This window comes from Eubalaena glacialis, chromosome 8 (assembly GCF_028564815.1).
Source record: "Eubalaena glacialis isolate mEubGla1 chromosome 8, mEubGla1.1.hap2.+ XY, whole genome shotgun sequence".
In the NCBI taxonomy this organism is placed as follows: Eukaryota; Metazoa; Chordata; class Mammalia; order Artiodactyla; family Balaenidae; genus Eubalaena; species Eubalaena glacialis.
The window spans coordinates 86452430-86479144 of record NC_083723.1 but is presented as its reverse complement, the minus strand read 5'-3'; the positions used below and the strand labels follow the sequence as shown (position 1 = coordinate 86479144).

Here is a 26715-nt window from a genome sequence, read left to right as displayed (position 1 = left end):
TGTATTTTATGCAGTAATTCATTACAAAAGCAAAGAGACCAACTGTAAGGATCTAACAGACTAGATCGGAGTCTCCTTTTAATATATTTAAACACAGATATTATTATATTAGTGGAGCCACATATAAACACAGGGATCTCACTGAATTTTATCGTTAAAAGTAATTTTAAAAGTATTTCATATTAATGTCATCCCATATATTTAAAAGTAATTTTCAGCACAATGATAATAAATCTGTGCTGAGAAATTATACTGAAATTGTTGATTTATTTTGTGTTTACCTAGAGTTTCTTCTACTGCTCTTGGACATCAAGCCAACTACTTACTGTATAGGTGCTTGTGTTAGTGTGTTTTTTTCTCCATCTTTTATTTCTTATCACTTACTGAAGGACATGTCTTCATGATCTTTTTGATTAATAGAAACTAAATATATGCCTCAACATCTAGAGAGATTCCAAGGTAGTATATCAGCTTGCTGGAATGCTTTGTCACTACCCTACCTGATTTTTGTAACAGTGGGAATTACGTTGACACTGTATTACAAATAAGGCCCAACTCATTTATAAAAATCACATTTCTTCATTTCTTCCTCTGTCTGTAATTTACCCTGGCATGCCTATAGTTTAACTAAGGTTCTTTCTTTTTCATTCATATGCAAGTAAGTCTGTTCTATTATTATTACCCTAACACTAGTTTTTATTCTTACATCCACCCAAAACTCTGATCTTTACTTTTCTTATATTGACTAGATGGAATGGCTTATAATTTCATTTCTTATTAGTTGTTAATTATAGCTAATAAAATTTATTGTAAGTTTTCTACTATGTCTTCCTACCAAGTATACTTGTATTCAAGTACATATTAAAATATATATTATTGTAAACATAGTGCTTGCTTTTATTTTTCCATTTTATTATGTTAGCGTATTATATTTGAAAAAATCTGGAGAAAGGTTATATTATCTATGAATTTTATTAAAGATATTTTTTAAAGGAATACTGTGCCTATAAAAGGTGAAAATATTAGGTTGATTACCTCAGCTTCAGAGTCCTTCAGTTTTTGAACTTTTTCTTTGACCTTCATCTCAAACACCTGCTCCATCTCCATCTCCATCTTCTTCATCTTAGCTACATGCTCCCTTCTTTCTTCTTCCATTTGTGCAAGAGGGCTCCTGTGAACATTAAAGATAATCATTAAATGTCTAAAAATGAAAAGTGTAATACAAAACTCTGAAACAGTGATGAAAACAAATGAGCTGCTGTGTGCCATTACTAAATTCTCTGCTGTTTTTTGAAAATAAGTTTCAAAATAATTTTTCAATTATTCTGACACCACCTTAAATGACATGGAACACAGATTTGAAGTTTTATATATGAACATGTTAAAAATTCTTTAGAAACTTTTAAAATTTATAAATATTTACAATTTAGAACTTCCTTCCATGAAGTTTCATAGCTAAACTTGAAAATCTCTAGTGAATAATTATTATGAAAATAGATCTACCAAAGGCAACTCTTAGCAGAATGTTTCTCTAAATCTAATGCATATCAAATCTAAAGATAACACATAAAATAAACTGTAGAAGGAAAATGGAAAGGACACATTCCCTAAATACATTCTTAGAAAGGAAAACTAGAAGAAAATTACTTAATTTTGTATTTTAAACAAAATTTTAATGTGAAAAAAGGTACTGAGTTAATGAAGTCAATAAATGTAGAATACTTTTAGTTCTACAATTTTCCAAGTGTTATAATGCTCCTTTTAGATGACTACTGACATCACAATAATTCAAACCTATTTTGGTTACTGAATTGATATGCTAGAAAAAACTACCAGGCAATACCGAGAACACCCTCCGTTTAGGCAAGCAGAGTATTTCTAGGCCACTTAATGTAATTTTAATGCTCTTGAAAAATTCATTCCACCTATGTCAAATATTTTAGTGTCTTAAGTTTTAAAGATGGTCAGTGATCACACACACGTGAGAGAGAGAGAGAGAGAGAGAGAGAGAGACAGCGAAGAAGCAAATGAATATCTTGACATTTCTGAAATGCCAAACAATAGACACAAGCACAGTTAAATAAAAGTAGTTCACTCTATTGACATTAAACTCCACAGACTCAAATCTCTGCACAATTTTGTTCAAAATTTTCATGTTGAAAAATACTACAAATGAGCTTTATGTGAAGGCTAGTATATTTACAGACACAAGAGAATGCCGAAGTATCAGTAACCTATTACAGCCCCAGGGAGGAAAGAAAGGTGGGCTCTGTGGCTTTCACGATCTCTAAAAACAATTCAATACACTGGGACAACTTAAAAGAGGTAGGCCCTTTTCTGACTTTATTGATAAAACATGTTTATTTTGCCTCCACAAAAACAGGCTTTGACCATTTAATTGTACATATTAAATTGGTGAACTTTATCTCAATAAAGTGGTTAAAAAGTTAAATCATGGCTTAAAAACAAAGTCAGGCTTTGTATTTTATCCATAACTTCAAGGCTAGTCACTTTAATCCTGATTTGACACACTCTTGATTATGGTGACTTCTCTCCTTACAAGGCTGAGTATTTTGACCATTACAACACTATTCTTCCCTCTCAAGGAGGAGGACAAGAGAGCAAGATGGAAAATATTAAACGAGCAACAGGACAGAAAGAACACTGGCTACTGATTTTTCTTAGCAAAAAGGAAGGACAAAGATGTAATGTACTGTTGTGACCAAAAGGATTTGTTTTTGCAGTTAGTGTAAGTTAGAACAAAATGTTACTTAACTAAAGGATATTCCTTCACCAAAAGAAAACTTACAAACCTTCAGTATGTCTTAATTAAACAACTAATCAGAAGTTCTGAAAATGAAAATAAACCAAACATTAACTTAGAAGAAGAATCAACATTCAAAAAGTGAGGTAAACTGAAATAAATTTTAAAGCGTAAATATCATTATTTCATTAAAAGCCAATAAGGTCCTTCATATTAATATATTTCTCATCTTTATGGCAGGTGTTTTTAATATAGGGGCCTCGGATCTCTTGGGCAGAGTGTCAATGAATGCCCTGAAATGACATACCAAATAAATGTGTGTTTGTGTTGTGTATTCATGCAAGCATTATTCCAGTGAGAGGGTTCAAAGCTTTTGTTTGATTTCTGTAAAACTCACTTCTGCCACTCCCCAAAACATTTTTAGGTTCTAGAAAAAAAAATACTCTAATAACGATTTATGAATTGGCAGTCTTAAATAATTGAAACTGTATGTTTAAGCAACTTAGATTATCCAACAATACTGCTGCAATTTGAAAACAAATAAACATATTGTAAACAAATTATAAAAAACTAGAAATTAAAAAAATAAATTAGAATTCACACAGAATTGAGATTTTAAATATATACTCTTACTTATAATAACCTATCTATAAAATGCTCATTTAATTTCATCCTTGGGAGGAATAAGGCAATCCATATAAATGTAAAGAATCTGCAGTATAATTTGCACATGAAAAGGCTACCACCTTACCAAGAGTAAACACTGTCATCTAGATTATTATTTAAATAACTCTTGGGGGAAAATAGAAGACTGCAGAGAAACATGCTATGATGTTTTGAAGTTTGCTTTTAAATTCAAAATTTAAATATTAAAAATCTTCACATACTAAAACTGCTTATGTCTTTGGAAAAACAAATAACCACTTACATGCCTTCAACTGTGTCATATCTAAAAGAACAAAAAATACAGAGACTTAGCACACTTAAAGTAAACCAAACTAAAAGCAGCAACTAAAGGCAAATCCACAGATTTCACAATGAAAGTATGGGCCCTAAAACAAAAGTTTATGGCCAAATTTGTTAAAGCTAGTTAATTTCTTTTCCAAATTCTGTCAGTAATCCCTATACCAAATCATTATGAAAATAAATACGCTGTGCGATTATCTTCTGACAGCCTGCTCAAATTTCTAAACTTATTTAAATATGTATACTTTCAAAGAAATTTGCAATATTTCACATTTGAGATACTTCAAGCTTTTCAGCCTTGTAAAAATACTTGACTCCTTAACCAAATGAAGTGATATTCCAGTATTATAAGAAAATGGTTACATGTATCTAAAATGAATTTTTGGAAGCCTCTCACCAGTCAAAATGATGTTTCAAATCTAATTTTTAAATTAATTAGCACCCCAATTCTAGTCATTTTTATTAAAGTGATATTTAGAAAACTGTAACACAAAATTGTGCCTATAATGTAGAAAATGCAGGAAAAAGGATCACTTTTTAAAAATTAATTTTATTTTTTATACAGCAGGTGCTTATTAGTTATCTATTTTATACATATTAGTGTATATATGTCAATCCCAACCTCCCAATTCATCCCACCACCACCACCACCCCGCCACTTTCCCCCCTGGTGTCCATACGTTTGTTCTCTACATCTGTGTCTCTATTTCTGCCCTGCAAACCGGTTCATCGTTACCATTTTTCTAGGTTCCACATATATGCATTAATATACGATATTTGTTTTCCTCTTTCTGACTTACTTCACCCTGTATGACAGTCTCTAGATCCATCCACGTCTCTACAAATGACCCAATTTCATTCCTTTTTATGGCTGAGTAATATTCCATTGTATATTTGTACCACATCTTCTTTATCCATTGGTCTGTCGATGGGAATTTAGGTTGTTTCCGTGACCTGGCTACTGTAAATAGTGCTGCAATGAACTGGGGTGCATGTGTCTTTTTGAATTATGGTTTTCTCTGGGTATATGCCCAGTAGTGGGATTGCTGGGTCATATGGTAATTCCAGTTTTAGTTTTTTAAGGAAACTCCATACTGTTCTCCATAGTGACTGTATCAATTTACATTCCCACCAACAGTGCAAGAGGGTTCCCTTTTCTCCACACCCTCTCCAGCATTTGTTGTTTGTAGATTTTCTGATGATGCCCATTCTAACTGGTGTGAGGTGATACCTCGTTGTAGTTCTGATTTGCATTTCTCTAATAATTAGTGATGTTGAGCAGCTTTTCATGTGCTTCTTGGCCATCTGTATGTCTTCTTTGGAGAAATGTCTATTTAGGTCTTCTGCCCATTTTTGGATTGGGTTTTTTTTTTATATTGAGCTGCATGAGTTGTTTATATATTTTGGAGATTAATCCTTTGTCTGTTGATTCGTTTGCAAATATTTTCTCCCATTCTGAGGGTTGTCTTTTTGTCTTGTTTGTAGTTTCCTTTGCTTTGCAAAAGCTTTTTTTATTAGGTCCCATTTGTTTATTTTTGTTTTTATTTCCATTACTCTAGGAGGTGGATCAAAAAAGATCTTGCTCTGATTTATGTCAAAGAGTGTTCTTCCTATGTTTTCCTCTTAAGAGTTTTAGTGTCCGGTCTTACATTTAGGTCTCTAATCCATTTTGAGTTTATTTTTGTGTATGGTGTTAGGGAGTGTTCTAATTTCATTCTTTTACATGTAGCTGTCCAGTTTTCCCAGCACCACTTATTGAAGAGACTGTCTTTTCTCCATTGTATATCCTTGCCTCCTTTGTCATAGATTAGTTGACCATAGGTGTGTGGGTTTATCTCTGGGTTTTCTATCCTGTTCCATTGATCTATATTTCTGTTTTTGTGCCAGCACCATATTGTCTTGATTACTGTAGCTTTGTAGTATAGTCTGAAGTCAGGGAGTCTGATTCCTCCAGCTCTGTTTTTTTTCCCTCAAGACTGCTTTGGCTATTCGGGGTCTTTTGTGTTTCCATACAAATTTTAAGATTTTTTGTTCTAGTTCTGTAAAAAATGCCATTGGTAATTTGACAGGGATTGCACTGAATCTGTAGATTGCTTTGGGTAGTATAGTCATCTTCACAATATTGATTCTTCCAATCCAAGAACATGATATGTCTCTCCATCTGTTTGTGTCATCTTCGATCTCTTTCATCAGTGTCTTATAGTTTTCTGAGTACAGGTCTTTTACCTCCTTTTGTAGGTTTATTCCTAGGTACTTTATTCTTTTTGTTGCGATGGTGAATGGGATTGTTTCCTTAATTTCTCTTTCTGATCTTTCGTTGTTAGTGTATAGGAATGCAAGAGATTTCTGTGCATTAATTTTGTATCCTGCAACTTTACCAAATTCATTGATTAGCTCTAGTAGTTTTCTGGTAGCATCTTTAGGATTCTCTATGTATAGTATCATGTCATCTGCAAACAGTGACAGTTTTACTTCTTCTTTTCCAATTTGTATTCCTTTTATTTATTTTTCTTCTCTGATTTCCGTGGCTAGGACTTCCAAAACTACGTTGAATAACAGTGGCAAGAGTGGACATCCTTGTCTTGTTCCTGATCTTAGAGGAAATGCTTTCAGTTTTTCACCATTGAGAATGATGTTGGCTGTGGGTTTGTCGTATATGGCCTTTATTATGTTGAGGTAGGGTCCCTCTCTCCCCACTTTCTGGAGAGTTTTTATCATAAATGGGTGCTGAATTTTGTCAAAGGCTTTTTCTGCATCTATTGAGATGATCATATGGGTTTTCTTCTTCAATTTGTTAATATGGTGTATCACATTGATTGATTTGTGTATATTGAAGAACCCTTGCATCCCTGGGATAAATCCCACTTGATCATGGTGTATGATCCTGGAAAAAGGATCACTTTCTGTCATCACATTTTTCTTCTCAAATGATAGTTTTTTTTATTAGGTGACTAGAAAAACCATTTAAATTATATCATTACCTGCCTGCTTTTTAATGAAAACTCTTCTTCACACACGTAGATAAGCTAAAGCTTATAAACTTAAACTTGTCAGAGAAATTTAAAGCAACTCAGTCAAAAAAAATGAAAAGACCTGGTAAAAAATTTTTTTTAAAAAAGGCTACAATATAACCTGAACAGCACATTAAATCCCCAAAGATATAACTTAGCTCCTTTCAGGGATCTATTCAAGGGGTGACAGTTCCTGAAAGCCACCAGATGACTTACCCTTTTCATGTGACCAACAATAGAATCACAGCAAGGACCACACTTAAGGCTGACCCAGTAAGGCCCTACTGTGGTTGTCTTACATGACCCACATTTTGAGTGTAATGGAAAGACAACCACATTTCATTTAAATTACGTGTGGTCTTTCCTGAAGAACTCATTAAGCAAGTACATTTACATATTTTTGCTTCAGTGGTGTGGTAAGTCACTATGTATACAGACATGTAGCAATTTTCATACAAAATTTTCCAAAGGAATTTCACTTAAAATAAGAATTTCAAAGAGCAACAAAAATTTCCAAACATTCTGGGAAACAATTGTTACCAGCATTTTATTTTGCCAAGTGAGAGTGTTAAAACTAAATGTAAATAAAACAATACTATCATTATATTTTCATGAAAGGACACATGAACAAGAGTAAAAGATATAACTGAATAAATTATTTTTTTTTTGGAAAAACTTGGGACAAATTTCAGAAAATTGTCTTTATATCTCTTTAGATCAATGAAAACTTTGTCATGTACCAAAAGAGTTCTGAGGATTAGCCTTTAGAAAACTGTATTTTCAGTCATTAATAGGAATTCAGTTATCCATAGAGTTTTCCCAAGACTACAGATGCAGAAGGCTGTAGAAAACAAAAATAAAATTAATATATGGGGAAGAGGTAACTCCAACTTGACCACCTCAATAAAGCAGAACAGATATAGAAATAAAGTGAGTCACACAAGTTTTTTGGCTTCTTAGAGCATATAAAAGTTATGTTTACACTACACTGTAGTCTACTAGATGTGCAGCAGCATTATGTCTTAGAAAACAATGTATATACCTTAATTTAAAAATATGTTGTTGCTGAAGAATGCTAACCATCATCTGAGCCTTTAGTGAGTCGTAGTAGGAACATCAAATATCACTGATTACAGATCAACATAACAAATATAATAATAATAAAGTTTAAAACAGCGGTCCCCAAACTTTTTGGCACCAGGGACCGGTTTTGTGGAAGACAGTTTTTCCACAGACTTGGTGGTGGCTGGGGGGGTTGTTCAGGTGGTAATGCGAGCAATGGGGAGCGATGGGGAGCAGCAGATGAAGCTTCGCTTGCCCGCCGCTCACCTCCTGCTGTGCGGCCCAGTTCCTAACAGGCCATGGACCAATACCAGTCCGCGGCCTGGGGGTTGGGGAACCCTGGTTTAAAACATTGCGAGAATTACCAATGTAACACAGAGACATGAAGAAAGCAAATGCTGGTGGGAAAATGGCAAAGACAGATTTGCTTGATGCAGTATGCCACGAACCTTCAATTTGTAAAAAACACATTATCTGCGAAGTGTAATAAAGCAAAGTGCAATAAAACAAGGTATGCCTGTAAAAGATGTAAGGAAGACCACGAAGGAAGAAGCAAGTAAAACTTTAAAAAAGCATGTTGAACAAAAAAGGATAACCCTCGGGCTTCCCTGGTGGCGCAGTGGTTGAGAATCTGCCTGCCAATGCAGGGGACACGGGTTTGAGCCCTGGTCTGGGAAGATCCCACGTGCCGTGGAGCAACTAGTCCCGTGAGCCACAACTACTGAGCCTGCGCGTCTGGAGCCTGTGCTCCGCAACAAGAGAGGCCACGATAGTGAGAGGCCCGCGCACCGCGATGAAGAGTGGCCCCCGCTTGCCGCAACTAGAGAAAGCCCTCGCACAGAAACGAAGACCCAACACAGCCAAAAATAAATAAATAAATAAATATTTTTTTAAAAAAAAGTTAATTTAAAAAAAAAAAGGATAACCCTCCCCTTATTGGGGATTACTTTAAGAGATCTGCAATCTTGACATGGTTAATTCTCCACTTTCCTTTACAATCTTGTTGAATCTCTTTTAATTTGGAACCTGACCTCCCTTTCTGTTACTTCTAACCATCCTCCACCCTCCGGACAGGGGTGGGCAAGATATACTCTCCCTGAGGAAAACAGATGACTTGATATTTTCTTTGCCAGACACAAGTAATACCCGAACAGCTGCTAAGAAAAGAGCTCACTTTTCCAGACTCCAGCCTTGAGACAAATCAGTATTTGATGAGACAAGCTCAGCTATGTTTCAGATTTTAACCATATAATCTAAATCTTGGGTTTTGTCCCCAGCTTTACTGAGATATAATTGACATATAATATGGTCTCAGTTTAAGGTATACAATGTGATGTCGAGGACCACTAACATAACAGAAAGGCACATTTTCAAACATATAAACCAAATACCAAATATTTTTATTTTTAACCCATGGTTCAGTACACTCTACAGTCCATCCAAAACTGGCTCCGAAAATTAAATATAAGATAAATTAATCTACTTTATGCTTAACATTAAAAAAAATTAACTTATATACTAAAACCAAGTGTAATTAGCACTCTATGGAGCGTACACTGCCAAAGATTAATGTAACTATAAATTTTAAATAGATGTATATCTGTATATGTATGTATATGTCTATATATTATATAAGAACAATTAAAAAACACAGGTCTGGGCTTCCCTGGTGGCACAGAGGTTAAGAATCTGCCTGCCAATGCAGGGGACAAGGGTTCGAGCCCTGGTCCAGGAAGATCCCACATGCCGCGGAGCAACTAAGCCCGTGTGCCGCAACTACTGAGCCTGCGCTCTAGAGCCCGCGAGCCACAACTACTGAGCCTGCGTGCCACAACTACTGAAGCCCGCGTGCCTACAGCCCGTGCTCCGCAACAAGAGAAGCCACCGCAATGAGAAGTCCACACACCGCAACGAAGAGTAGCCCCCACTCGCCGCAACTAGAGAAAGCCCGTGCCCAGCAATGAAGACCCAATGCAGCCAAAAATAATAAATAAATTAAAAAAAAAAAAAAAAAGAAACACAGGTCCATCAGCAATCAGATGAATAAATGACCTTATTCTCAAGTTTATTTCTTTCTCATATTCCCTGCAGATGCTGTTTAGAGACCATACGAAGTAATAAAGAAAGTGATAAAATGACCACTTTTTTTTTTTTTAAAGGACCAAAGTTCAGTGGTCTTCAAACTGAGGTCTCTATTTATATGAAGAGAGTTACTTGAGTCTGTGCAGTTTTTTTTTTTTTTAATTTATTGTATTTATTTATTTATGGCTGTGTTGGGTCCTCGTTTCTGTGTGAGGGCTTTCTCTAGTTGTGGCAAGCGGGGGCCACTCTTCATCGCGGTGCGCGGGCCTCTCACCACCGCGGCTTTACTTGTTGCGGAGCACAGGCTCCAGACGCGCAGGCTCAGTAGTTGTGGCTCACAGGCCTAGCTGCTCCGCGGCATGTGGGATCTTCCCAGACCAGGGCTCGAACCCATGTCCCCTGCATTGGCAGGCAGACTCTCAACCACTGCGCCACCAGGGAAGCCCAAGTCTGTGCAGTTTTAAGAGAATCAATTTCCAGATCCTCAACTTCCATACAAAGTTTTGCCTAAAGTGATCTACCGGAAAATTTCCAAGTTAACAGATAGTCCGTTTCTCACATTACAGAAGAAAGACCTACTCTTTCTTACCTATCCCTTACTAAGGTACACTGTACCTGAAGGTATGAAAACCTCCAGGTGACAAGAGAGAAGTCTCTTTCAATGATTAATCAAACACTATAACATAAACCTGTAAGAGTGTATCTCCAAGTATTAAATATGTTTCTATTAAGGGCATGGTGTGGTGTTAGGTGTTAGAAACATGGTATTTGGGTCCCTGTCAGGATGCTCTGAATTAAGATATATAGCAAAGGGAGGTGGCTGGAGAACTGGCAATTTCTGTTTAATGACTACCTTTTCCACTCTGAGCTCCCTGAAACCTCAATCTCTCCGTGCCACCATTATCAAAGGATGCATTGCTAGGGAGAAAAAAGTCCCATGGGAGCAATACAAATAGAACATCAGTAAGAAGCCCAGACTCACATTTGCTTACTTTACGTATTTAAATATTAGCCATTCTTTTCAGTTATCTGTGGATGGGTCCATAGCTATAAAGAAAGGCACCTTACATTGGCTAAAGCACCGTAAATTGCTGGTACTGATTTTTTTTTTTTCCCAAAAATTCAACTGGAATGAACAGCTAACATTTTCAAGACAATATGAGATACAATCAAAGGATAAAAATTCCAAGTGACTTCTTTCAGATTCAGTATGTATCATTCAATAAAGTAGTAAAAACCTAATTTAACAAATCATATATCAATACCTGTTCTAATTACAACCATTCCCCGGTTGGTTCAATCTTCAAAAATATTTATTTTTCTATTACTTAAAGTAAAATTAAATAATATACTAACTCCTGGGGCAATCTGCTTTTTAGCAGTACAAACTTTTTTATTATTTTCATAGGCAAAGTTTAGACATGATTCATCTCATTAAGAAATACATTTCCAATAGAATCCTACTTTTCATGTTTTCACCTGGGTTATAGTTTAACTCAAGTAATCCACACTAGAATTCTGTATATGCAGAAGAATTTTTAACAACACTATAAGGTTCACATTTTTCTCTGAATTACCTTACCTGCATCCAACAGTAAAAAATATCCCAATAGCACTATTTTAAAAGCCTTAAATTCAAACTATGGAAAAAAAAAATTCCTTATTTCTAGCACATAAACAAATGTTTAAAAGAAAAAAATCGAACATTAAGTGCATACATTTAATGTATGCATTTAATGAAAGATATGTACTGACAGTACATTTTGCTTTAACATATTATAAAATTACCAGTGGCTTTAATTGTGTACGTTTTTCTTTTAAACAGTTAAAAAGTCCATAAACTAGTGAAATGCATTTAAAATGGATTCAATTTTATGAACAATATTCACTATGATGGATCTTTATATTTCTGTGCTAAATAATAGTTGTTTGATACAAATTCTGCTAAAAAGAAATAGATTAAAAACGTTGCCTTTTTTCATGCACTGAACCTTACCTCAAGTAGAATCTTGTATTTTAAATACTTAAAAAAATCAATTTTTAAAATAGCAGTAGTAAATTCCTAGAAGTCAGTGTTTTGCAAAGCATGCGTTACTAATCACCTATATCGAAACCATCAAGGGTTAAAAAAAAAAAAGGGGGGGGGGGGGGCGTGGATTCCCTGGAGGTCCAGTGGTTAGGACTCCACACTTCCACTGCAGGGGGCATGGGTTCAATCCCTGGCTGGGGAACTAAGATCCCACATGCTGTGCGGCATGGCCAAAAAAAACCCCAAAAAACAAAAAATCGTCTAGGGTGCTCATTAAAAATACAAACTCTCAGGCCCATCCCACATGTACTGAATCAGAATCTCTTGCTAATGACTGAGTCTAGAAATTTACCTTTTTACCAATTACTCTGGGACTTCCCTGGTGGCACAGTGGTTAAGAATCCGCCTGCCAATGCAGGGGACTCGGGTTCAAGCCCTAGTCCGGGAAGATCTCACATGCTGCGGAGCAACTAAGCCCGTGCACCACAACTACTGAGCCTGCGCTCTAGAGCCCGCGCGCCACAACTACTGAGCCTGCGCTCTAAAGCCCATGCACCACAACTACTGAGCCTGCACTAGAGAGCCCATGCTCCGCAATGAGAAGCCCACCCACTGCAACGAAGAGCAGCCCCCACTCTCTGCAACTAGAGAAAGTCAGAGTGCAGCAACGAAGACCCAATGCAGCCAAAAATAAACAAATTAATTAAAAAAAAAAAAAAAAAGCAATTGCTCTTGGGAGATCTCTAAAGCCAGAAAATCTAAAAACTGATCAATAAAGTTCCTCAAATAAGCACACTAATAATAGTGTAAGAAGAAATTAAAAATTAAGAAAGAGATTAGGGGCTATAACCCAAACATCATGAAGAAAATAAACACAGAGTTAGGTCCAAGATCAGTTTTAAAAGAGAACTGCTTGTGACTCTGCCAATGATTATTAATGCTTTGTGCACTTTCTTATGGAATTTAGGGCCACTGCGGAGACATAACTAAAAAAGCAAAAAGGAACATTTTTCTCTTCCATTATAAGGAATGCTGACCACTATAACACAGTATTGCTACTTTGAGAACTTGCTTCCCTTATTATTTATTATGCAGAAGATCCTTCAGGATTATCCTCTAATAGTATCAATACATAACACCTGGCTAAAAATGTGCATACATTGTTAAAATGGTTTTTGTAATACTTACGGTCTTCAACAACCCCAAATAAAGGAAAAACAGGGCACAGACATGGTTACCAAGTCTATACCAGCTAACTCACCAGCCTCCTCACACATCTCTTTTCCCTACACCATCATAAAACCACATCTTGAAGATACTAGCTCGGGTGGGTGAAGCTATACACTCAGGAGTCACTCACACCACTCTAACAACCAACAGAAGAAATCCAAACTCCAGCTAATTTACTCCCTGGAAATACACAATAGGAATAGAAAAGGTAACCAAGACTACAATAATTAAATGTTCCTTTTGTTTGGTCCTGTCCCTTATTTCTATATAATCTTCTAGTAAATACTCTGCTTCCAAAATGGTTTATTTTAAAAAGACATAATAAAAGGTAGAAGCTCTATGTTTAGTCTCCTTAAAGAGACTATGGGATGTTTATCTTAAGAGTAAAATGGGTTTAAGGGTTACTTGGTAGAAACTGTTCTCTTCCCTTAAAAAAAAAAAAATGCTGAAGGAGCTATTTGATTTCTAACTGGGGATCTATTAAATGTGTTACGTAGATTATTAAGATGATGGCAAAGACCAGAAGAGAATGCATGGCTCTTTCACTTAAGGAACAAGGTTATAAAACTACACTTCCTCCAACAAACAAAGCTTGACAATATAAATTTGGCTGTTGTACCTAAAGAACATTATCCCAATTTTCTATTGAGTAGCCAAGAGGAAAGTGATGAAACAATATGATTACTTACTACATAAATAATACCTTTTCTGGAGGAAACAATGTATACTTACTTAGTAAGCTGCCCTTTATTCTTGTTATTATCAACTCCATTGTAAGTCACAGCTGCCAGTTTTCTGCTCCGGTAGTTCTCATAGTGTACATTATTAGTGACATCTTTCAAGTCCTGCATGTGTGTTCTGTCATAAATAAATGACACATCAAGAGTTTGTTTCTATTAAGAAAGCTTTGGTGTAAATTCAAAATTTTAGCAAAACAAAAATTTCAGACTTAAAATGAGCAAAAGACTATTCTTAAGGAAGATGGCATTCATCTGTCTTTATTCACATGTAAGGCAGAGTAAGACACAATGAGCTAACTTGACACCAATGGAAAATTAGGTTCCAAATGAAAGTTTAGGAGCATAAATCTTCTCAAAGCAGTTACTAAAGAATGACATTTCTAGAGAAGAGTATTTACCTTTTTAGTATGTATTTTATTTTACTAGAGAAGGAAAAGTAGATTAGCTCCTACTAAAGTTCACAAATCAAAAGAAATTGCTTTCCTTTTAGCAATATTATTAATATTTGAGTTTTTATTCAGGTAATACATAGGGACACTTTAGATCACATATCAAGTTGGATGCAAACGGGGGAATTTTAATTTTGAGTAAATTTGTTTATTCAAATTGTCCAGTAAATGTGGTATTTTGGTTAAATGAATGTCTGCTCCTAGCATATCTATCATACATAAAGTCAATCCATAGGAGACAACTATACAATACATGAGACAATTTCATCATTCCTTAATGTTTCAAGATGCTAAAAGACTCCCTGAGCTGCTCTACGGTATCCTTTACCAATGCAGCAGTGTTTTTGGATATACGTGGTGTGGGAGTACTCTGTATCATTTGATCTTCCTTTTTCTCAACATCCATTCCTGCACCTGCAATCCCCCATCTTTCATCTCCACCACTTTACCAAAATCCCCTTATGGGAGACAAACATAAAGGTGTTACTCTGTATTTTTTCTTCCTGATATCCAGGAAACAGTTACTACTACTTTCCCTTTTGTAAACAGAATGTGATGTTCAATTACTCTGATTCACCTAGTATTGGACATTTCCATGCAGTTTTCTGATAGTTTAACTCCTCCTATTTCTAAGACTGGGTTTTCCACAAGCCTCATCTCCCTTTATACTCTGTCCCTTGATGAATATATCCTCTCTATGGCCACTAGAGTTACACCTAAAGCTCTATCCTTCTGTACGTCAGTCAAGTCAGACAGTTCCTTACTCCTAGTGTATCCAATGACTGGGACTGAATAGTTCATGTTAATTTGTCACTGACTCTCAAACTTCAGAATTCTACTGCTTTGGGAGCTCTCTTTGCAGTCTCGAAGTCAAACCACTCTAACCCAGGACAACTTTCTCCTTGGCTGTCAGTCATTTTTTTGGTACCAGTATATGTTATAGGTGACACCACATAACGTTTTCAACTATATTGTAAACACCCCCTTTTACAAAAAACATGCCATCACCTTTTGTACTCTTGCCACAGATAGCACATAATGGGCCCTTTAAAAAGAACTGATTTGAAGCTGAGTTATGATAAACACTGTTGACTTTCTAGAATTACTGTTATCAGTTTCTCTAAGCAGAGAATAATAACTGTGCCAATATGAAACAATCTTCTTGTAATTTTTAAATATTATATATTATCTCATCAATGAATCACTGAAAAATAACTAAAGGACCTGAGGTAAAGTACTTTAGTAGCTGAAATACAAGATGTATAAAATAAAAATAAGGTGGACTTATTAACTAGTTGTTAAACTATTTTTGTTAATGTCATCAACATTTTAGATAGTGAAGTATTTTTCCCTTTCACTAAAATAACTTTCTTTATGATTACCTGCTTCTGGTATTTTTCAGGATATAAAAGTCTCTATTTGCACTTACTTAAATATTTTACTTTATCCTTTTAAAAATCAACCCGTTCCTCCACTCTGAAAATAATTAGTTAGTAATATAGTTTTCTCCACAGTTTCCAGAATTTATTCATCTTTTCCACTTCCTATTGCTGATAACAAAGCACTCTCTTCTCTCCTTTTGTTTTCCTTCTCTATTTGATTTCTGCACTGTCCACTGTCACACCCTGAAACTATTTTTATCAAGTTTTCCTCTTTCCATTGTCTTCCTTGGTTTGCCTGCAACAGCTAGTTCTCTTAATTAGCAAAGTGACACAGCTTTGAACTTGAATCTTTCTTAGAAGCAACCACTACTCCTAAATTTAACATGCAGGATTTTAATACTTGGAACTTACAGACATATGGAACACTGGCATTGATATTTCCTTCATGTATTTATTAAATATCCACTAGGTGCCTTTATCATAAAGACATGAGCTACATAATACATACATCTTTCTCATCTCTCCTCCGAACTTAAAAGGAAAAGCAATAAAGTAAAATATTCCTAAGCTTACCATTTTCAAACCATACTTATCAAGGATGTTTTACACGTCTCAAAGACTATAAATGAAAAATTGTGTTAAGAAGCCAAATGAACATCTAGCGTAAGTGAACATTTATGCCTTAGGAAAGAAAAACAAGTGTGCTAAATCAAATTTAACAAATAAATGAATTTTTTATTAAGCAAAATTGCCTAATCATCTACCTCAAGGAGCTGAAGTCAATATCTTCATCCTACTTGTTAAAAATGTTAAGTAGGACCACTCCCAATCCCACAAATAAACATTTAAGGACTGTATTTATCCTAATCCATCTTAAGGCATCTATTTCCATGAATCTCTTCCTATCTGACCCACTCCATGATAACATACCACTTACCACTTACTCTGAGTTTCTTTAATACATCTAAGCAACCTCATCACAGCACACATCTACTTATATATTACATAATTTTAGAATTTTTTATATATTCATACATGTATGATTGTCCTGTTGCTTGCCTGTACTAAATCTTCCTGCAGGAATGGTCCTTCCTGCTTATAATGCTTCCATACTAGTGAGTCCCACTCACCAGATGTCACTGTGTACCTTCAAATGTTCAAAGTCTAGCTTCTGACTCAGTAACTAGCCTTCCTTTCTGTAGTATTTTAGGTATATAGGCAATTATTGATTGCATATTTAAAAAACACATAAGACAAAGTTATAGAATATCATTGTGTCAGGCACTAGGCAAGTAGCATAGATTTAAAATTGAGGAAAAGAATAAAATCAGAGGGAATGTACTGGCAATTAATACTTATGAAACATTCCTTACATAATGTCATAAGAGATTATTAGTTCTTCTGAAGTCACATCTTAAAAATGGAAGTGAAAGGAAAGAGTTCGTAACAGAACCTGAAGTGTTGTATTCTCAAAACCGAGAGATGACCACCCTTTCATATGCATTTGCTCTTCTCCCACTGTGTGAGGCATGGCAACCCCAATGGCTGAATTAACTCCGTCATCCACTTTCTACCAAAACATCTTGTCATGAGCTCTTTTGAGAAAAACCAATTACATGGCAATCTCTTTGATTTCAAAATTCACTTTCACCTCTTGTATATTTCTTGAGGTAGCAGTTTGACTCATATTTTCCCCCATTTTTAAGAATGATCTTATTCTTGTTCCATGATTTCCAATTATCATCAATATGCATGTTACTACTTCAACATAGCTAAAGAGATTCCTGTGTTTTGGGAAAGTGGATAGTATGAAAATGAATAGACACCAACTTAAGATGGCCATCCAAAACTGGAGGTTGAAGAGAATAGTACATAGTGAGGGTCTGGAGAAGCAAGCAAGATGAGAGAGGAGAGAAGTAGCAAAAGGGTATGAAATGGCATGAGAAAGGGATTTATCTCAGCATGAAAACACTGAGGTTCATTTTGATCCCCTTTCTGTTCCTTTCCCACTTATGTCTCTGGTTCTTTTCAACTTTTTCTTCAGGATTTCCTCTCTGCTATTGATTTTCTAATTCAGGTCCTCTAATCAGAAAAACCTCAATGTCCTGTTCTCACATGCTTTCCTTCTCTTTCATCAGGTGCACAAAGTACAATTTAGGAGTAATGTTTTCCCTCCTGGGAGGAAGATCAGTTTTGTTCACAGTGTTCCAGTAACAAAAACGCTCCACTCACCAGCTACCAAGCTATGTATTTTTAAATATTCAAAGTCAAGTTTTTGACCCAAAATTTAGCCTTCCCTTCCACAGTTTTCACATTAAAGAAGAGCAAAAGCCTTTTCCTTTCCACTTTCCATACCTCTTTCAGTATTAAACCTTAACACAAAGTATAATGATCAAGAGACCCATTTTCCTATATATCCCTAGCCACACAGCCTATTTTGTATTTTTGCTCTTGACTTCAAAACCTTGGCAAAATAACCCAAGCTGTCTCCATGCAGTGCTTACTGCAGTGCTTACTTCAGTGCGAGAATGAAGATACCACTTTAAATTAGCTAAATTTATAGAAGACAAAAAGTTAAATCTGTCTAACTCTGATTTTATTTAGGGAAAGAAAAAATTTATGTTATTTTCATTATTACTCACACTTACCTTATCAACATATTTCTTAGAATTGTAAAATCACAATGTTCACCATTTTCAACTATAAAAAAAAAAAAATAGATCACATACATTATTTCCACTAAACCCAGTCTTTTCAAAGGAAACTGGGTGTTAACAACAATGAGAGAATATGCAAAATAGCTTAGATCAATTTTTCATTAAGATTTAACACTGTAACATAGTACTTAATTTAAGGGCACATCAGACGACTGTACTATATTACTTTACTGTAGTTTAATCCTCAATGATAAAATATAAACCTAACAAATGAGCTCTCCAAAAGCAAACAATTTTGACATTTTGAAAGAGGACATCATATATTTCTCTTTATTGGTTGAAAATATATTTATTCCATAATAAAATGCATTTAAAAAGTTCAGTGTTGGGGGTGAGCAGGGGATCACTTTAGAAAAACCTCCCTAAGGGAACCAAGATGAAAACTTGAGCCAAGAACATTAAAGTTCTTTATTTTTTAAAAACGTATCACTAAAAGAACACTCTTTGGTGGGGGAGGTACCTAAAACTAAAGATACAAAGCAATTTCTTCTGTGCGTATTTCTAAGGGCTGTACTAGTTCTAAAGCCTCAGCTCAGCAACTGAAGGTTACATGGCGATGACAGAGCTGGGAATGAGCAGAGTATCACTGGTAGGGAAAGTCACTGATAACAACAGTAACTTGGAAAATATTCTAAAAATTACAGAATTTTTCAAAGTAATACCAACAAATAGAACAATCATGACTCAAATCTTGATTCCAAGTTACTATAACACATAAGATTAAATATTAGTAAAACCAGTATAAGAAACACAAATTTGGGGAAACATGTCTATTGCCAAGAAGGCTTGTTGAGAATTCATGCTATAACTAAGATTTTATTGTTGTTTAACACTCCTTAAAAACTAGTAGAGGATCTCTTAATAATGAAATTTTTTTGCTCTAAAGATGTGATGCCAAAAAAGGTGACTTCTGTCCTGAGGAAAAGAAACTGTGAATGTTTTAATTGAGCTTCTGACAGTTGTTCTCATGCTTGAGGGTCCCAGACCCATCTGAGACTCAGATAAAAGTGACAGGCCTTTTCTCCAAAATTGTTCTCAATTTCAGAAGGTTTATTAGATCCCTTGGAAGCAATCTTTGGTCCCCACGTAAAGAATTCCTGCATTATAAGAGTTTTCAAACAAAAAAACAGGAATAGACTTAATGGTGAGGCAGAGGTGGGAGGGTGGGTACTGACAAGTGGCTTCTAAAGTACTACACCTTTAAGATTTAACACATACTTGCCTGACTTAGTAGGACACAAGGTCTGAGAAACTTGAGGAAATGAGACTCAATGAAACTGAATTCAGAACTATCTTTGAAAATCTAGACTATATCAATGCAGTATGCATATCATACTACTTACTATAAATACAAATATTTTTAATCACATTTGTGAGATCTTATAGAAAGCCATTCACTGAAGAAAACCTTACCTTCAGCAACACCCCAAGGATACTGCCTTCCTCTGACCCTTTTGCCATTAACTTCAATGATAGTATTACTACCTACCACAGCAAGAGGTAAACGGTCCTATAAAACAAAGTACTATTGTTCAAATATATCTCTGTAGTCCTCACAAATTCAAGAATAAAGAAGTTACATTACTCAACAGATAAGCAAAAAAAATTATTACCCCGACAGTTTCTGCATTCATTTTTATAGGCCATTCAATTACTATTTAGTAAGATGCCATTAGATGGCATTGCCACCAATGTAAACAATAAATAAAATATTTTCACTGAAAATTTAAGAATACTAAGGCATATGCTGATCAAATTATTTGTTAAAACATCATTCCAAAAAGAAGCTGCCCCATATTGGAAAAATTAAAAAGGATAAAAAATATATTAGCAGTTAGAGGAAAAAAATGAGGCTTGTGGCTAGCTTGCCTACCTGATCACAAACCAACCCTAACAGCCCTGGAGGCAGAGAATGCCACTAATCAGTACATCATTTTTAGGTCCAGGGTACTTAGGAAACCACTATAATTTAAAAATACAGAAAATTATGTCGGTATGGATTTTTGGTTGATTCGTATGAAAGGACAAAAGAAAACATATTTCTGGCTCTTAAAACAAAGATTAAGCATAACAGTGCTTAAGAACAAATCCTTTCCCTTCTTATTACGCCCCCCTTTTCTTTCCCATTACCTGTTTTCAGGGGGGGAAATTATAAAATATGAAATCAGTTAACTGAAAACCACATGAAGACAAGAATTACATTATTCATCTCTCTATTCCATATAATGCTTTATGATACATAATAGCCAAACAACAAAGTTAATCATAAAGTTGAATTCAATATTGAATAATCTCTCTATTTATTTTGTAAGTCAACTGTTTAAAAATGCTGATATTTTTGGTCTTTCCAGCAGCTATTATAGTATTTTTAAGTTCCTAAAACATTTTAGTATATGTATGGGAATGAACCTACCTTTATCTTTTTAACAAGCTTATTTTCTTCTTCATCATCTGTCTCTGGGAATTCATATATTTTAATTTTATGTTCTTGGATTTCTTTCATTATCTAAAATGAAAGAGGAAGTCAGCAAAAGAGCATCACACATAATTTTAGTACATTAGCCTTATTACTCTTCTTAAATTCCTGAGTCCTCAGTTCCAGTTCCTGTACTGTTTTTCAATGATGCAAAATGTAATCTAAAACCAAAGTACTATGCTAGTCTTTTTTTAACCATAAAGTTGATATATAAAGGTACCATTCTCAAAATCCAATTACTTCAGAAGTGTTAAAGTCATATGGTTATAATACCAAAAGAGTTCTAAAAATGATGTAAGAACCCAGAAAGGGCTTTCTCTAGCTGATTTCTACTCTAATGGCTTTAGGTCATTTATTTATAATGACTGAGATACTTCCTCTAGATAAACTCTTACCAACTGTTTTATTCATCTGAATCAACAAAGCTTAAACTCACCTAAAATTTTTAGTAGAATTTAGCAAAGGTAAGTAAAATTAAGTATAGCATTGGCTCCAGGAAAAAAAAAGTGCACACTTATCAGAAAATATCCTTGCATGTACATGTGCATACACACAAATCAAGGAGCAACACATATAAGATCAAGCAAGCATACAGGGAGAAAACATGCCCTGGAAATTAAGAAGCTAATGAGTTTATAATAATAATCAATGAGAGTGCAGAAAAAAGAAAGACAACTTATTAATAACATCAGAATGACCTAGTTCAAATTAAATTAACTTGTCCAAAATCACTCCAAATTCTAATAAGAATACAGACATCCAAATAATGTTGAATACCTACCCTATTCAAACTCATAACAAACTGATGGCTAATATACCTATAGCTAGCTCCCTGCCTGTACTGGTAGTTCAGCGCTACTCTCACTGCCGGGGTCCCCAGCAGCAGCAAAGGGAACCTAAACAAAATGTGCGACACAGTTACTAAAGCAGACAGAAGTAAAACTGCCACTGAGAAAAATAGGACCACATATCTTTTACAATTGAGTTATATATGTCTATATACAAAAAAAACCAAGAAGATAAACGATGAGATGTCAAATACATGACTAGAAGAAAAAAGGAACACTAGCAGCTAGCTCTAGGAGCAGTGGTTCTTAGTCAGAGGTTGTATATTAAAATGGCCTGAGTGAGCATCTTCAAAATAATGAATACAAAAGCCCTATCTTAACTTACAGAACCAACTGGTAGAGATATGGTCCAGTAACTCATTTTGAAAAAGTTCTCTAGATGACTCTGATAAACACCCTTGGTTAAAAACGTTTCTAAGGGCTTCCCTGGTGGCGCAGTGGTTAAGAATCCGCCTGCCAATGCAGGGGACACGGGTTTGAGCCCTGGTCCGGGAAGATCCCACATGCCGTGGAGCAACTAAGCCCGTGCACCGCAACTACTGAGCCTGTGCTCTAGAGCCCGCGAGCCACAACTACTGAGCCTGCATGCCCTAGAGCCCGTGCTCTGCAACAAGAGAAGCCACCGCAATGAGAAGCCCGTGCACTGCAACGAAGAGTAGCCCCCGCTTGCCGCAACTAGAGAAAGCCCGTGTGCAGCAACGAAGACCCAACACAGCCAAAAGTAAATAAATAAAACAAATAAATTTATCAAAAAAAAACAAACAAAAAAAAAAACGTTTTTTAAAAGCATAAATGAAGAAAAAGAAAATTGTACAACCCTACAATGTGACCAATCCGGAAGTAGAGATCATTGCTTATTCGTCTTTATCTCTTAGTTCTTAGAACAAATACAAATCAAGGTACATACAAATCAAGACAGAAGAGGAGAAATGTTATTATATGATTAGTATTTGAACTTAGAAACAGCACATTACAAAATAAAAATGGAGTGAATAAACATAAAATAAAAACATATACTCCTGGTAGAAATACCAGATATATGTAGTAAAAATGATACACTAAAACATTCTCAAAATTTATACAGATTTAACACAATTTTGAAGCAAATTTCCACAGGTTTTTGTTTTTGTAATAGGTTTCAAGTTATTCTAAAATTCATACTGAAAAACGTGAAGAACCAAAGTACCTTGTTACAAAGGGGACTATAAGGACAATAAGAGATGATTAACTCTAAGATCTATTTAAAAATATTATGCAACACAGCCGCAGTTTAAAAGACATAAAACTGGCCTAAAATTTAAAAATAGGAAATTGGAATAGGAAAGTGGAATAGGAAAGTATAATAGTTCCAGAAACTGACCCTACATTTCATAAAATGTAATATATAATAAACCAAACACAACAATGAGGGAAAAATAAACCCCTGCTTTAAAGTGTTCAGATTTTCTGGAAAATTAAATTAAATCAAATTAGGTACCACTTTATTCCAAAAAAGTTTTAAAAATAAAAATGACAAACAATGCTGGCAAGACATTGGAACAAATACACCCGTTATAAAATGAATTTGATTGTTTTATTGGGAAAGCACCATGACAAAATGGGTAGGTGGGGGAGGGAGATAAAATAATCATACCCTTTCAAAAAGAAATCCTATTCCTGGGAATTCAGTCTAGGAAAGTAATTCTAAAGGGTGTGGGAGGGGTGCTGGTGGAAGCTATACGGAAACATCTAAAATAGCCTACTTAAATTGAAAGGATAAGGGCATATGATAATACTTACGGGCTCCAAGGAGAAAACTAAAGCAGAAGACTATTTTCAAGAGTTATTTTTAATACAGTGTAAACAACCATATAGTAAAGTAGCAAGAGGAATACACTGTAATACATTATACTGAAAATACGAAAAACTGCAAATTACATGAATGGTATTAGAAACCCAAGAGTTCAAACTCATTCTACTTACCTGTTTCTTAAACTGTTGGCACTCCTCTGGTGTGAGTGTGTCTGCTTTGGCAATAAGTGGAATGATATTCACTTTTTCATGCAAACGCTTCATAAACTCAATATCCAATGGTTTAAGTCTGAAATACACAATATTAAATATGACTGAATTGATCAGTTTGGGAGAATAGATTCTTCACATCCCAATGTTAAATTACATACATTGGAACTACTTTACTTACTCATCAGAAACACTCCCTGAAGGTGTATTGGGCCAGCAACAGTTAGGAAGAACAGGATTTCAAGAAGCATTGGAGTGGCTAAGAAGGCTTTGACTCCTGCCCTTTAACACCCTGGTCATAGGGTTTGGGCCCTAAAGAAGAATTAGAAAAACCAGAAGGGCTCCTAATAGGCTTTCCTACAGTAGTCTCTACATTTACTACTCAAAACTTGGGAAATCTTTGTTTTGTTTTTAAATGAAAAATTTAGTCCTCCGTCACTTCTTGCTACCAACTATATTTCTCAGAGAAGAGGCTCAAAAGAGAATCTTCTTCTTCATCCCTTTTACCTATTACACTCTAACTGCCGCCTCCACTTTGCCATTATACTTTCAAGAAGGTCACCAAATACTACCATGCTGCAAATTAATTAGCAGCAGCCAACTCATAAATACTGTGGTGTGTACCAGTATTTTTTAATTTGCCCACTATGCAGCATTGACATTACTCCCTCACAAGCTGTTACCTTAGGGTAATTTTCAGGATCCTCTTTGTAAGCTAGTCTCCTTAATAGGTATGTTCCTCAGAATTCTCTAGAAGGTCTTCTCTTCTCACTCTGCATTCTGTAAGCTTATCATTAACTACAATGACTTCTATTATCCTCTATGGGTCAATGACTCCCGAGTCTTTATACCCAGCTCAGATCTCACTCCTGTGTTCCAGGCTTGTGTCCACCCAGTGGAAATACTACTCGGACATCCCATTTTGGCGCCTCAAAATCAAAAGCTCATCTGAGCCCCCACGTTTTCCCTCCCCTTCTGTGCTTTCTATCTCAGTGAACAGCACTACAATCCACCCAATTACTCAAGTCTGAAACCTAGAATTCCTCCTTCTTCTAATCCTCAATTACAAAGATTCCCCAGGACCTGCTGAACAAATAAAGATATTTATATATTTATCTCCATTTCCATTACTTTGGTTCAGGCCACCAAAGTATACTTTTGGTATGGATAATGACAAGAATCTATCTCTCCAAACCATGCACACTGCAGTCAGAATGGTTTTTCTAAAATCCAAATCTGATCATCAGGTCATTCCTTGACTAAAAACCTTACTAAAGCTAGATTCCTTAGCTAGTGTGGCCTACAAGGCCTGTGAAAACATAGCCTCTCCAGCTGTCCTCATCTCTTAGCATCCCTTAGCATTTTTGCTACCTCCTACTTCCAATGTGCCAGCCTTTTTGAACTTCTCACAACTCCTTGAAAGCACCATACTTTGATCTCTGGTCATAGGCTACTACTGCTTTTGCCTGGAACACACTCCATTCCCATCCCCCTTCTACTTGGCTTGCCTAATTCCTAGTCATCCTTTAGGACCTAGCTTACTATTCTCATTTCCTCCGGGAATTCTTCTCTAACCTAAGACTAGGCATCTTTCTAAGGGATCACAACACTTAATTTGCCACATAGTAACTGCTTACTTATGTATTTGTTTTTCCCATCTTCTCACTAGAAGATCCTCAAAAGCAAGGCCTTTGTCTCATTCATCTGTATCTCTTATATCTAATACAGTGTCAATACTTGAGAAGGTATCCAATATCTGTTGACTAAAAAAGTAAGTTGCTGTGATTTTCCTTACATCTTTGAATAACTTTAAATAAAAACCAGCTATTCCTCACATCTAGAACACACTGTAGACTAAAAATTAATCTACAAAAATAAATGAAAGTAACAGCAATATTTTGCACAGAAATGTGGTATTCCTTAACTTTTATAAAACATGAGGAAAATGGAATAAAGATCTAATTTCATTATAAATTTTATTGACTAATATTTTAAAATAAAGAGAAAGCCCTTCTTAGGGTTCTCTTAGAGTACTATAGTTTAATATATATACAATGTTGGGCATATTGGGGGTCCAGAGACTAATGAGGTATTCCTTTTTACTAACAAATAATACTATACTTCTTTGTGGTAGTGACGCTGACTGGCAGAAAGATGGGGTAAGGAGGCAGGAAGGCAGATACAGAGAAATAAGATAGCTACCTCCAATACTAATTCTCATCTTAAATCCTCTGAATTTTGATATTGGCATTCAGAGAACACTACAGAAAAAACTTCAGAAAAGAGTGTGTGGCTGAAATAACACTAAATTTATCTGTAAATAGCACCCTTACCTCACTAGTGCTAACTGAAAAACCTTTCGATTTTTGAGAAAAAATTTAAGTTTTGCTTGTTTTAATCAATCATTATATCACGACACTAAATATAAAAGCCATGGCCCAGTCAATCAATCTCAGATTTGTAAATTTTTAGGGTTCACCTTCCAGATTATACTCATGACAGATTTAAATTACCACCACTACCACCTCATTAAACTGGTGACAGAATCAGTTAATCTAAAATTTTAATAAATCATAAGAGCATTTAATATAAAATATTAAAATCAAAATCCAAGTTAACAAGATTTTACACTTAAAACAACATTTGCAGAACATTTATTATATTATTTCAACTTTTAAAGAGAAAGATGTTTGAAAATAGCCATGACAAGGAAATTGGGGAAGTCAGCTTCTCAAATATAAAACAACAGGGCTGAAGTACATTTAAATCAGTCAAAAAAAACCAAACTTTAAATGTAACCTTCATTAAAGCCCCGATAAAATCGTTCCGCCCTTTTAAATTAGAATACAAATTTCAGAAGCATACAAAATGTCAACAGCAGAAAACACTTATTTCACAGTAGATTACATTCTGGTTGAAATTTTTCCTCTGTCCATTTAATTTTATTTCAGGTCATCT

General features: G+C 35.2%; 1 protein-coding gene across 3 annotated transcripts in view; it reads right to left on the bottom strand.

Moving 5' to 3' along the window:
- The window catches only part of SEPTIN7 (septin 7), a 68877-nt gene that overhangs the window by 4924 nt on the left and 37238 nt on the right, over window positions 1–26715 (bottom strand). For 2 of the 3 annotated variants that reach the window (XM_061197915.1, XM_061197913.1), the window contains exons 6-12: window positions 23719–23836; window positions 20846–20938; window positions 19846–19942; window positions 18364–18415; window positions 13877–14002; window positions 3693–3713; window positions 1036–1171 (exon numbers count right to left, since the gene is read on the bottom strand). In XM_061197915.1, the coding sequence (XP_061053898.1) occupies window positions 1036–1171; window positions 3693–3713; window positions 13877–14002; window positions 18364–18415; window positions 19846–19942; window positions 20846–20938; window positions 23719–23836 (643 nt within the window). The remainder of the gene's footprint in view (window positions 1–1035; window positions 1172–3692; window positions 3714–13876; window positions 14003–18363; window positions 18416–19845; window positions 19943–20845; window positions 20939–23718; window positions 23837–26715) is intronic. The other variant, XM_061197914.1, reaches the window with a different exon arrangement.